This window comes from Mirounga leonina, unplaced genomic scaffold (genome assembly GCF_011800145.1).
Source record: "Mirounga leonina isolate KUSES-001 unplaced genomic scaffold, KU_Mleo_1.0 Mir_454, whole genome shotgun sequence".
Taxonomy (NCBI): Eukaryota; Metazoa; Chordata; class Mammalia; order Carnivora; family Phocidae; genus Mirounga; species Mirounga leonina.
In genome coordinates, this window is record NW_023270763.1 from 17,499,783 (window position 1) to 17,513,391 (window position 13,609).

At 46.8% G+C, this 13,609-nt stretch overlaps 1 protein-coding gene across 1 annotated transcript in view; it reads left to right on the plus strand.

Annotated features, from left to right (window-relative positions):
• The window catches only part of LOC117999651 (eukaryotic translation initiation factor 3 subunit C), a 21,361-nt gene extending 9,487 nt beyond the window's left edge, over positions 1–11,874 (plus strand). Inside the window, exons 9-21 of the mRNA XM_034988971.1 lie at positions 1,782–1,941; positions 2,329–2,432; positions 2,893–3,034; positions 3,242–3,367; positions 3,491–3,584; positions 4,392–4,582; positions 4,782–5,006; positions 9,032–9,395; positions 10,851–11,010; positions 11,106–11,171; positions 11,261–11,348; positions 11,442–11,604; positions 11,701–11,874. Coding sequence (XP_034844862.1) covers positions 1,782–1,941; positions 2,329–2,432; positions 2,893–3,034; positions 3,242–3,367; positions 3,491–3,584; positions 4,392–4,582; positions 4,782–5,006; positions 9,032–9,395; positions 10,851–11,010; positions 11,106–11,171; positions 11,261–11,348; positions 11,442–11,604; positions 11,701–11,783 — 1,966 coding nt within the window. The 3' untranslated portion in view covers positions 11,784–11,874. The remainder of the gene's footprint in view (positions 1–1,781; positions 1,942–2,328; positions 2,433–2,892; positions 3,035–3,241; positions 3,368–3,490; positions 3,585–4,391; positions 4,583–4,781; positions 5,007–9,031; positions 9,396–10,850; positions 11,011–11,105; positions 11,172–11,260; positions 11,349–11,441; positions 11,605–11,700) is intronic.
• The last annotated feature ends 1,735 nt before the right edge of the window (positions 11,875–13,609 follow it).

Consider the following 13,609-nt stretch of genomic DNA (forward strand, 5'->3'; position numbering starts at 1 on the left):
AAAAAAAAAAAAGGAATTTCATAGGTTGAGAGTTCATTGTGTTTTTGAAGTAAGAATCCCAATATCCTTAGGGCTAGGAGTAAAATTTTAGGCCTGGAAAGATTAAGTTCTTTTGAAATTTAAGCAGCATTGATTTTAAAAATAGCATTAGGTTTTTTGATCTTTTCAGAGCTTTAGGGATATGACCAAGAGGTTTCAGTTTAGTTAAACATACTTAGTGTGTTTGCAAAGGATTTTATCTATAAGGTGAGCTTTTGAGTGTTGCTGTAGTACAGGGAGAAAACCCTCAAGCTGTTGAGTTCTGGCATACATCATTTGGCAAGCAGAAAAGTGATCCAGCTGGCAAATTTATAAATTATTACTAAAACATATTCATACCTTTTAAGCAGTTAAAATGAAATTTGTTTGGAGATATTTAAATGGCAATTGATGAGAATTATTATTTGAGTATCTGTTGAGTCTGGAAAGATTTGTTCATCAGTATCTATGTAAAGTTTGAGATAATTTGTTTCTGTTGTTGAGTTTATATTTCATTATATAGTATTAAAGTTTGGAGATGGTTTCAGACACCAAGTGGCCTGAGACCACTTTGGGATTGCCAGTGGTCTTTTTGCTTTTGTAGGGGAATTTTGTTGTCTTGAACAATTGTTTTTTATTTTTATTTATTTATTTTTTTAAGATTTTTATTTATTAGAGTACAAGCAGGGGAAGCGGCAGACAGAGGGAGAGGGAGAAGCAGGCTCCCCACTGAGCAGTGACCCCAACGCGGGACTCAATCCCAGGACCCTGGGATCATGACCTTAGCCGAAGGCAGATGCTTAACCAACTGAGCCACCCAGGGGCCCCGAACAATTGTTGTTGTTTTTTTTTAAGATTTTATTTACTTATTTGACAGAGATACAGCAAGAGAGGGAACACAAGCAGGGGGAGTGGGAGAGGGAGAAGCAGGCCTCCCGCCAAACAGGGAGCCCGATGCGGGGCTTGATCCCAGGACCTAGGACCATGACCTGAGCCGAAGGCAGACGCTTAACGACTGAGCCACCCAGGCGCCCCCAAGCAATTGTTTTTTAAATTCAGAATTTAGTTTGTTTTTTTTTTTAAAGATTTTATTTATTTATTTGAGAGAGAGCATGAGAGGGAAGAGGGTCAGAGGGAGAAACAGACTCCCCGCTGAGCGGGGAGCCCAATGCGGGACTCGATCCAGGGACTCCAGGATCATGACCTGAGCCGAAGGCAGTCGCTTAACCAACTGAGCCACCCAGGCGCCCCAGAATTTAGTTTAATTCTCATAAGCGTGGAGCAGTCAGTCTGGGAACAGCAAATTTTTTTATGCTAATTTCAAACTGATAGTTGGTGGCTGGTGAAAAGATTAGATAGAGCAACTAGTATTAAAGAGCAACTGTGAGAACAACTGTGTCTCTTACGGATATAGTTTCCTCTGGAAAACCTGGGAGGTTAGCTGTGGGGCAACATGGCAGGCTGTTTCTGTGTCCACGGTGGCTGGGTTGGCCCCTCTACCTTAATAGGCCAGGCCCCGTTGTTCCCTTCATAAGGTTTTCTTAGTGGGTGTGATATGGTGACAGGCCTTGGTTAGTAGTCTGGCAGATTCACATGCTTGATAGTCCTTGCTTTGGTTATGGTTATGGTTAACTTTAGTTCACTCTCATAGAATATAACTTGAACCCAGGGCTTGATGGAGAAAAAGAGAAGTTCGTGGGAAGAAGAAGCCTTAGAGGTGGAGTGGGGACTGGTCTTTCATGTTCTCCCATGTCTCCTGGCAGGGCCCCCACCACAGAGGAGGACAAGAAGGCGGCTGAGAAGAAACGGGAGGACAAAGCCAAGAAAAAGCACGATAGGAAATCTAAGCGCCTGGATGAGGAGGAGGAAGACAACGAAGGCGGGGAGTGGGAAAGGGTCCGGGGTGGAGTGCCCCTCGTTAAGGTGAGGGCTTTAGTGTTTCATGTTTTTTGGTTTTTGGGTTTTTTGTTTTTGTTTTTTTCTAAGGTTTATTTATTTATTTGAGAGAGCATGTGCACATGCTTGAGTGGGGAAAGGGGCACAGGGAGAGAATCTTCAAGCAGACTCCTTGCTGAGCGTGGAGCCCAATGCGGGGCTCAATTCCATGACCCATGAGATCATGACCTGAGCCAAAACCAAGAGACACGCTTAAATGACTGAGCCACCCAGGTGCCCTGGGCTTTAGTATTAAAATGAATTGAGAAACCATTTGGGAGAGCATACAGGTGCCCCCCTGGTTGGTTTGGGAGAAAAGTTAGGGTAAGAATGGGTTTATATCAGCTTGCACATGATAGGACATGTGTTGCCCAGGAGAAGCCAAAAATGTTTGCCAAGGGGACCGAGATCACCCACGCTGTTGTCATCAAGAAACTGAATGAGATCCTACAGGCACGAGGCAAGAAGGGAACGGATCGGTAAGATTCATGGGCCTGGACTGTGAGATTACAGGGTGAATGCTCTCTTTCTCTAAAACATGGATGGAGGTTGGTGGGGAAATAGCACTGTTTGGAAAGATCTGTGTGTGGCTATAGTTGAAGGACTGGTATACTTGGAACATGCTAGTCAAAAATTTTCTGCTCTTTACTCTCCCTTTGATCTTAAACCAGTCACTTAAAACTTTGGGGATTATTTTTTCATCTGCAAAATGGGAAGACTCACGTTCTTTAATTATTTGGTAACTGAAGAGGATGGCAGATTGTTAGCATTATTGCTGCTTCTGTTTGGAATTTATAAAGGAGAAGCAAGTACGCAGGTGGTGAGGATAGGAGGGTAATGGGAATGACGCTGCCTTGCTTGCCTGAAGAGGGCACACTGTGACAGGATGAGGTTTTTTGATTTGTCTCTGTTACCTCACCCCCTTCTGTTCCCCTCCAGGGCAGCCCAGATTGAACTGCTGCAGCTGCTGGTTCAGATTGCATCTGAAAACAACCTGGGGGAGGGTGTTATAGTCAAGATCAAGTTCAATATCATCGCCTCTCTTTATGACTACAACCCGAACCTGGCCACGTACATGAAGGTGAGGGCAATGAAGAGGAGCATCCTAGAGCTGAACTAGTGGTTTGATCGGGGTGGGGGTGGGGGGTTGCCTAATGTCTTAAAACTTGAGGACTGTGGGAGCAGTCTTGGTAGTTGAAGGCCCCATGGATTCCTGGTGAAGGGGCTCTTGGGAGGCCTCTGCTTCTTCCACCTTCACGCCTCTCACTGCCATCTGTTCTCTTGACAGCCTGAGATGTGGCAGAAGTGCCTGGACTGCATCAATGAGCTGATGGACATCCTGTTTGCAAACCCCAACATCTTTGTTGGAGAGAACATTCTGGAGGAGAGTGAGAATCTGCACAATGTTGACCAGGTAAAGAGAGAAATTGAAGGTGTGTGTTGTTTGCTTGCGAAGGCTCAGTGGAGACAGAAGGGTCAAAGCCTGGCACTGAGATCTGGGCTAATTTGTTTGCTCTTCCTTTGCCTTCTTGTCCAGCCACTTCGTGTCCGTGGCTGTATCCTAACCCTGGTGGAACGAATGGATGAAGAATTTACCAAAATAATGCAAAATACTGATCCTCACTCTCAAGGTAAGCTTGGGCAAGCATGGGCATCAGTGAGAGGGAAGGTGCAGGGAATAAAACTAAGGGTTTTATTAACAAAGTATCTGGGGAGCGAGCCCTTCCCTTACCCCAGAATTCACACAGAGGGCCTGGGAAGATGCTAGGCCCCACTGCCATAGCTTCAGATTCAATAGGTCGGGGTGGGGGTGTCCTCCAAATTTTGCGTTTCTTACATATTGCCAGGTGATGCTGCTATGTAGGGACTATACTTCGAGAATCATTGGGGTCTGGCGTCAGTCCACTTTCTTGTTTGGCTTGGATCAGAGGCATTTGGGTTGGGAAAAGTGCAAGACATTTACTCGGTGAAATGTGAATGCCCACATGTGCCCGCTGAGTCAGGGGTGTAGTGATGAACGAGGCAGCCAGAGGCCTTTCACGCTTCACTGAATCTTACATTTCAGTGCTGGAGAAAGGCATTTCAATGAGTTAATAAAACGCCATTGCAGAAATTTAAACAGGGACGGGGACCTGTGTTAGTGAGAGATAGGGTGGCCACCGTAGATAATGGTTGAAGAAAGCATCTTAAGGCGTAAGGTGGGGGCCATTTAAGGTAAGATCCAAATGAGGAGGAGGAGTTAATCGGGAGGAAGCAGCAGAAGAGCACACCCGGAGGAACAGAAGTGTGAGCGTGCAGGGAGGGGATGGTGTTTTCAGGGCACAGTGAGGAGACTGCTGATGGGTGCGTAAAAAACCTAGAGGTAGTTGGATTGATGGGGGACAGATAATGGGGAAAGCCCGGCACCCGGCTGAGCGGAGGGGGGCTCTCCCTGCCAGAGTACGTGGAGCACCTGAAGGACGAGGCGCAGGTGTGTGCAATCATCGAGCGTGTGCAGCGCTACCTGGAGGAGAAGGGCACCACCGAGGAGATCTGTCGCGTCTACTTGAGGCGCATCCTCCACACCTACTACAAGTTTGATTACAAGGCCCACCAGCGGCAGCTCACGCCCCCTGAGGGCTCCTCAAAGGTGAGTCTTCGCAGCCACGTCGCGGGGGAGAGGGAGGTGTCTGTCTGGACGTGACGGCAAATCCGTTCCCTGGGAATTCTCTGAGGCGGAGCAGGGAGGGCCGGGCACGAGGCTGGACAGAGTCTCACCTTTGGTTGCTGAAGCCTGAGCCGTCTCTGCCGGATCTTCTCCTGACGACATCCTGCCCCACTCTCCCCAGTCTGAGCAAGACCAGGCAGAGAACGAGGGCGAGGACTCGGCTGTGCTGATGGAGAGGCTGTGCAAGTACATCTACGCCAAGGACCGCACAGACCGCATCCGCACGTGCGCCATCCTCTGCCACATCTACCACCATGCCCTGCACTCCCGCTGGTACCAGGCGCGGGACCTCATGCTCATGAGCCACCTGCAAGACAACATTCAGCACGCAGACCCGCCAGTACAGGTAGGATGGGAAGGAGGCGCTCTGGCCCCGCCCTTGGGGCAGGATGGCTCCACCAGGTTAGCTACCTGTCTGGCTGGTCCTTCCCACGTGCTGACATGCTCTGATCCTCCTGCCCATTCCCGTGTTGTGGCCTGTTCTGACAGCGCTAGAGGCCTCTGGGCTGGAGATTTGGGTTCAGCTAACGCTTACGATCCTAGTGTGTGTCTAGTTGAGAGCATTAGGAAATCTCTTATTTTAAAGAATTTTATTTATTTATTTGAGAGAGAGAATGAGATAGAGAGAGAGAGCATGAGACAGGGGAGGGTCAGAGGGAGAAGCAGACTGCCTGCCGAGCAGGGAGCCCGATGCGGGACTCGATCCTGGGACTCCAGGATCATGACCTGAGCCGAAGGCAGTCGCTTAACCAACTGAGCCACCCAGGCGCCCCAGGAAATCTCTTATTTTAGAAGGTGAGAAAAACCTTAAGTCGTTAAACTAAGGAAAGACGGGACCCAGATGCTGTGTGGTGTGTTGGGACAGGACAGTGGGACCGCTGACTGTGCATGTGGCAGTGCCGTGGGGGACATTGACACACGGGAGCATTGCAGCTGTGTCTAAGCGCAGGTCCTGTAAATGTGTTTAAAACAATGAAGCAATCTTGAAGTGGAGAACAGTGCACATTGTGAACCTGCAAACCTGAGGCAAACCCATGTGATGGCGGTTTTTAAATAGCATTCCCATTTGTCCTTTCTTATTCCAGTACGTGGATTTATCTCAAGTTCTTGATCTGTGTTCCTCTTGATAGACTCCTGGTCTGTTTCCAGTGTGGGGCTATCATAAAGAAGCTACCAGGAACATTTTTAAGCCTTTGTGTGGCTGTACATTTTCTCTTGGGTAAATAGTTAAGAGTAGAATTTGCTGTATCAAAGTGTAGATGTGTGTCCAGTTTTATAAGAAACCCAAAAGTGGTTACACCACTTTACACTCGTACCAGAATGTGTGCATATTATACTCCTTGTTGATATATGGTGCTGTTTATCTTTTCAATTTAAGCCATGTTGGTTGTTGTTTAATGGTATCTCGTTATGGTGTTGGTTCCTAGTTCCCTGGTAACCCCTGAAGTTGACCACTTTTCATTGGATGCCAGGCCTTTGTCAAATGAATGTTTTCCAGATATTTTCTTCCTGTGTGTGTTCTACCGATTCATTTTTAATAGCATGTCTTGTGGTGTAGTCTAACAGTTTTTTCTTTTATGCTTATTATTTTCGGGGTCCTGTCTAAAGAAACCTTCCCAGTTAACAAAGATACTTTTTTTTTTTTTGAAAGTTCTTAAAGGTTTTAGCTTTCACATTTAGATGGTATGAAGTCAGGGTCAAAGACATTCTTTCCCCATCATACTGTTTTGGTGCCTTTGTGGAAAACCGCATGTAAAAGCCCATTATGTCCTCATAATTGTAAGTGTGTTTTTGTTCTGTTTCCTTCATTCATCTCTGCCTGTAAATAAGTTTTAAAGTCAGGTAGTATGAGTCTTTCCATTTTGGTCTTTTTTAAGAACGCTTTGGATATTCTGTTATCTTTGCATTTCCACATAAATTTTGGAATTCTATTGTCAATTTCTACAAAAATGCCTCCTGGAATTCTGTGGAATCTATAAATCAGTTTTGAGAAAATTGACATCTTAATAACAACATTGAACCTTTCAATCTTATACCTTCTCTCTTTGTGTAATTTCTCTCTGCAGCGTTTTATGATTTTCACTGTAGAAGTATTGCACGTCTCTTAAGAAATTACTCCTGAAGTGGCTCCTGGGTGGCTCAGTTGGTTAAGCTTCTGACTCTTGATTTTGGCTCAGGTCATGATCTTCGGGTCGAGAGATCGAGCCCTGCACTGGGTTCCATGCTGGGCATGAAGCCTGCTTAAAATTCTGTCTCCCTCTCCCACTACCCCCCCTCCCCCTCCATCCCCCTCCCCCGCCGTGCTTTCTCTCTCTCCCTCTCTAAAAAAAAAGAAGAAATTATTCCTGAATATTATGAGTCTGAATGCTATTGTAAATGTAATTTTTTTATTTCATTTTCCAATTGTTAATTAACTACTGGTATATAAAAATACAGTTCATTTTTGTATTTTGGTCTTAAATGCATCTGTTTTGCTAAATTTACTTATTTGGTTTAATAGTCTATTCACTTGTTTGTTTAGCTTTTCTGCCAAAATAATCATGTCATCTGCATATAGATAGTTTTATTATTATACCAGTCTTTATGACTTTCCTCTTTCCTTTTTTTTTTACTTTAAAAGATTTTGTTTGTTTATTAGAGGTAGGGGGAGAGGATGAGCAGGAGAGAGGGGCAGAGGGAGAGGGAGAAACAGACAGGGAGCCCAGGACCCCGGGATCATGACCTGAGCCAAAGGCAGATGCTTAACCAATTAAGCCACCCAGGTGCCCCTCCTTTTTTCTCTCTTTCTTGCCATATTGCAATAACTTAGATATCCAGTACTTAGTGCTGCATAGAAGTAGTGAGAGCAAACACCTTGCCTTGTCCCCAGTCTTAGGGAAGCGGTCAGCATTTTACCACTGAGTATAACGTTAGCTGTAGTATTTTTGTAGATGCACTTTCTGAGATTGACGAAGTTCTCTTCTGATCCTAGTTGAGAATTTTTGTCCTATATAGATGGTTGAATTTTGTCAAGAGCTTTTTCTGCATCTACTGATAATGATGCAGTTACTTCTCCTTTATTGTGTTCATGTGATGAGTAACCATGATTTTAGATTTTTGTATCAGCTTTTCATTGCAGAGATATGGCCTATTTGATCATGATCTATTATCTCTTTTTATATATGGCTGGATTGTGTGTGCTAATACTTTTTCAGGCTCTTTGCATCTGTGTTCAGGACTGATACTGATCTATATACTTTTATTGTCATCGATAAAGACTTTATCTGCACCCCCCCCACCCAGAATCTATACTACTTAAAATCTTCCCCTATCTTAATTAGTGGCAAGTCCATATTTTCAATTGCCTAGGCCAGAAATCTCGGAGTCAGACTCGATTCTTGTTTTTCTTTCACATCCCTCCTCTGATTCCCCTGCCTCTTGTATTCAGAGTCCACACCTGACTGCTTATCACTTCCACTGTTGCCCTCTGGTCGAGCCACCATCTCTTCCTGGTCTCTGCTTCTGTCTGCCTTTCTTTTCCTTCAGGCTGGTCCTAATGCAGCAGCCAGGGTTAACCCTGTTAAGTCAGATTATATCATTTATTTTCTCAAAAGCTTCCCATGGTTTCCCATTTTAAAAACATGAATGTGGGGGCGCCTGGGTGGCTCAGTCGTTAAGCGTCTGCCTTCAGCGCAGGTCATGATCCCAGGGTCCTGGGATCGAGCCCCACATCGGGCTCCCTGCTCCGCAGGAGGCCTGCTTCTCCCTCTCCCACTCCCCCTGCTTGTGTTCCCTCTCTCGCTGTCTTTCTCTCTGTCAAATAAATAAAACCTTTAAAAAAAAACACACATTAATGTGGCCTGCGGGCCATGTGCTTGCCTGTCCAGTTTATGCTCACATCTTTACAGTTCCAGCCATATAGCTCTCCTGGTTCCTTGAGTACACCTCGCACAGTTCTTCCACAGGGGCCTTTTTGCATTGACTTTTCCTTTTTTCTAGAATACTCTTCCAGATATCTGCATGACTTGGTCTCTTTTTTTCTGTCAGGTTTTTATTTAAACATTCCCTTCAAAATGAGGCCTTCCCTAGTTATCCTATATAAAATTGGGAGTTCCTACCACCACCACATGGCTCCCTTCTTAACTCCCTCCTGTGTTTTATTTTTCTCCTTGGCCTGCGTACCCATCTGCATATTGTGGTTATTTTGTTCTCCATCCCCTTATCCCTAGAACGTAAGCTCCGTGGAAGGATGGGGACTTGTCTGTTTTGTTCTCTGTCCCAGCGCATAGCCTAGTGCTTAGCACCTCGGAGGTGCTCAGCGTAGATTTGTTGACTGGATGAACAGCTTGCCTTGTGGTTGTCACTTCTGAGTGCGTTGCCCTTCATTCCCAGATCCTGTACAACCGCACCATGGTGCAGCTGGGCATCTGTGCTTTCCGCCAAGGCCTGACCAAAGATGCGCACAATGCCCTGCTGGACATTCAGTCCAGCGGCCGGGCCAAGGAGCTTCTGGGCCAGGGGCTGCTGCTGCGCAGCCTGCAGGAGCGCAACCAGGAGCAGGAGAAGGTGGAGCGGCGCCGGCAGGTGCCCTTCCACCTGCATATCAACCTGGAGCTGCTGGAGTGTGTTTATCTGGTGTCTGCCATGCTCCTGGAGATCCCTTACATGGCTGCCCACGAGAGTGATGCCCGCCGACGCATGATCAGCAAGCAGTTCCATCACCAGCTGCGGGTGGGCGAGCGACAGCCCCTGCTGGGTGAGTGTGGGGCTCTGCAGGGCAGCAGACTTGCTCATTCGTCCCTTGATGCCTTTTCTAAGATTTTATTTACTTATTTGAGTGAGAGGGAGAAGCAGGCTTCCCGCCGAGCAGGGAGCCCGATGTGGGACTCAATCCCAGGACCCTGGGATCATGACCTGAGCCGAAGGCAGATGCTTAACTGACTGAGCCGCCCAGGTGCCCAGAAGCTTTATTTTATTTTAATTGCAAAATTGAAAAAGTCTGTATCTCTAGCATCACTTAGGGCTCTCTGGCTCACTGCAGTCCCTGCCTCTCTATGACTGCCTAGGACCAAAAGGCACTTTCTAGTTCAGGTCTGTGCTACTGTTGGTTTTGTAGAGAAATAGTCTTTGAATCTCTAACTTTGCCTCTGTTATTTATTTTTTTTTATTATTTTTTTAAGATTTTATTTATTTACTTGTCACAGAGAGAGAGTGCACAAGCAGGGGGAGCGGCGACAGGCAGAAGGAGAACCAGGCTCCCCACTGAGCAAGGTGCCCGATGCAGGACTCGATCCCAGGACCCTGAGATCATGACCCGAGCCAAAGGCAGATGCTTAGCGGACTGAGCCACCCAGGCGTCCCTAACTTTGCCTTTTTTAAAAGTGACAAAGTAGAAGCTGATCAGAAGGGTTGTGTTCTCTTCCTTATACTTAGCCTCATTCATACATTTCTCTTTGGGCTGATCTATTACACCTTTGAGCTTGCTCCCTGTGCTAGGGTCTGCTGTGTCATGTTTCTTTACACCTGCCATCCATTCCAGTCATAGTGGTTTTGCACTTTAGTTGTCTACTCTGAATTCCAGTTACTCTTGTTTGCCATGTTTTCTTCTCCTGGGTTGTCTTTAAAGAAAAATACGCTGAAGCAGTGATAATACAGATATGGTTAAATCATGAAGGTGGTATAAGAAGGAATGATGTTTGGCAGATACAGTTCCAATTGAGATATTAGAAATTTTTTTAGGTCAGGGCATCTGGATGCCTCAGTTGGTTAAGTGTCCCAACTCTTGATCTTAGCTCAGGTCTTGATCTCAGGGTCCTGAGTTCAGCCCCCATGTTTGGCTCCATGCTGGGTGTGGAGCCTACTTAAAAAAAAGAAGGAAGAAAAAATTTGTTTAGGTCAGGAAATCTAAGAATCTGACAACAGCTATGTACCTTTTCCTAGGGAAATGTGTGTGAGGATAGACACAATAATTTGCCAACATTTTCAAGGGGCTCACCAATCCCCTGAAGCATGCCATAGACTGATTTAGTCTATATAAATATAGTTTGATATTAAGTGATTTATAGAATCATATAGCTGTTTAATGGAGAGCTGGGAGAGTCCCAGTCTGGTTGTTTGCTCTCCTGTCCCATGTTCTTCCTTGAGCGGTGCCTGAGGCAGGAGCCATGGTCCCAAGCTTCCCCTGGGCCCTGCCTCATTCCCAACCTTTCAGGTCCCCCTGAGTCAATGAGGGAACACGTGGTTGCTGCCTCCAAGGCTATGAAGATGGGCGACTGGAAGACCTGCCACAGTTTTATCATCAATGAAAAGATGAATGGCAAAGTGTGGGACCTTTTCCCCGAGGCTGACAAAGTCCGAACCATGCTGGTTAGGTGAGCAGAAAGGAGAGCCATGGTGGGCAGGGAACAAAAGACTGGTTGGCCTCCTTCCCTGAAGATCACTCCCCTTTTCTCCCTTCTCCGCACAGGAAGATTCAGGAAGAGTCACTGCGGACCTACCTCTTCACCTACAGCAGCGTCTATGACTCCATCAGGTAGGATGGGCCCTGGGATGGCAGAGGGGCCCCAGCTTCATGGTCCAGGCTCCTGATTGCTCCCTGCTCTCTGCCTTTTTTCTCCCCAGCATGGAGACTCTGTCTGACATGTTTGAACTGGACCTGCCCACTGTGCACTCCATCATCAGCAAGATGATCATTAACGAGGAGTTGATGGTAAGGGCCAGGGTGGAAAATGGGCAGGTGGAGTCATGGGGAGCTTGGAGTGGAGACCTGTGTCATGTCCGTTCTCTGCCTCACTCCCGTCAGGCCTCCCTGGACCAGCCGACGCAGACGGTGGTGATGCACCGCACGGAGCCCACCGCCCAGCAGAATCTGGCCCTGCAGCTGGCGGAGAAGCTGGGCAGCCTGGTGGAAAATAATGAGCGGGTGTTCGACCACAAGCAGGGCACCTACGGTGGCTACTTCCGAGGTCAGTGGTTCTGGCTCTCTGTTCTCCTAGGGTCCTGGCCCCCTTCCCACCTCTGCACTGTCATTCATGTCCTCCTCCCCTCTACTCCCCCCGCAGACCAGAAGGACGGCTACCGCAAGAACGAGGGCTACATGCGCCGGGGTGGCTACCGCCAGCAGCAGTCTCAGACAGCCTACTGATGGCCTCGCTGCTGTGTCTCCGGCCCAGGCCCTTCAGCCTCTCAGTCGTAGAGCACACCCCGAGTTATTAAAGTTCTGTGTGGTGTTGTTACAGTGCCTGCTTGTCTGCATGTTGCCACAGAGCTGGGTTGGACACATTCATTTGCTGACTATGTTTCTGAGCTTCTGCCACATGATAGGCACAAGGCTCAGGATGCAGAGATGACTCCTATGTATCTCTGACTTCAGAGAGTCTGCTGCTCTTTGACATTGGACAGAAAATTTTAATACCATGTGATAAGTTCTACCAGGGGTTTGGAAGGTTTGCAAGGTGTTGAATAGGATGTGACTCCGGAGCATAACTATCAGGGAAGCATAACGGAGGCAGCAGCGCTGGTTGGACCTTGAGGGGGGCTTGGGTGGTGGTTCTCCAGGCAGGCGAAGGGGAGACTTAGTGTGGACCTGTGGGAAGTATGGTCCTTGGACCAGTGTGATCTGCAGTTAACCTGGACCTGAGAAAGACAAGGATCATGATTAAGAGTCAGCACTGAGAAACACGCCACCCCCATGACATCTAAATGTGTGATCGTATTTCTTACTTGAATTGTGTTTCCAAAAGTATTGATCCACAGGAAATTGGCGAATTTTTGTAAATGATCCTCCACCACATTTGAGAAGCATGGATGTAGGCAAAGGAGAAAGAGCAAGTGCAAAGGATTGTAGGAGTGACAGAATAATGCGCTTGCTATAAAGTGTGTGGAGTATGGGCAGGAGGTAGGATGGGGCCCCCTCATCATTTCAAAAGCTTTGGACTTTTGAAAACAAAATACACAAATGGATCCAGTTTTGAGAAGAGTAATGGAGCAGCATTGTAGACTATGGGATTGGAGGCCAGAGAGCCAACCAGAAAATAAAAAGCATCTAGAGCCAGGGTGGTTAGGATCTGAGCTGAGGGGGGTCAAAGAGGGATGTACAGAACAAGCTGGGGTGTCTGCAACCAGTTGAATGTGGAGGTAGTAGGAGTCAAGAACAAAAGGTTCTCCTGACTGGGAATAAATAGCTATAATAAGGCTATTAAGAAGATATACTTGGGATAGTCTTTGTGTTCAGGAACATACAAACAGCTGGGTATGTAAGGTGGACCGAGAGTGTGGTTAGATTTTAAAATGTTGAGTTGAGACACATTTGGGACATAAGCGAGGCAGCTGGAGATTAAGAGTTTGGATTGCATATACGTTAAGCTATAACAAGGGGATTCCAAAACAGCGAAGCAAACGAAGTAGTTTACTTCTCATGGGACAGTACAGAGGTAGGGGAGCGCTCCAGGCTTGGGGTTAAACCAACTGTGTGCCACAAGATCATCTAGGAACCCAGGGGTCCCACTGTCTTACTGCTCCACTGTCCCCTGGGTGGTGGTTCTCATCTACATGCTGAAAGCTGGTGCACCAGCCCCACGTCCTTGTGAAGCCCATTGGAGGGGGAAGCAGAAGTGGGGGGCTTGGGAAACTGCCCTGATCCTGTTGGCTAGAACTTAAGTCTCATATTCTCCCTATCCTGTGGGGAAAACTGAAATACCTGTAGCTGGATGGTTGTGTGTTCATTCAAACCTGGGGAGTTCTATTAATAAAAGAAGGGGCGAGTGGACACTGGGAGACAATTATTAGTCTATCATGGAAAAAGAACGGGAGATTTCGAAGTGAGTGGTTTATAAATGCTTGTCAGAGGTATAATGGGTAACGTTTGTCAGAGCCAACATGATCGGCCACTTGTGTGCTGGTGTTTTACATACCTCACTTCATTGAATTCTCTTAGAAAATTTCTATTATTTCCATTTTATAGATGGGGAA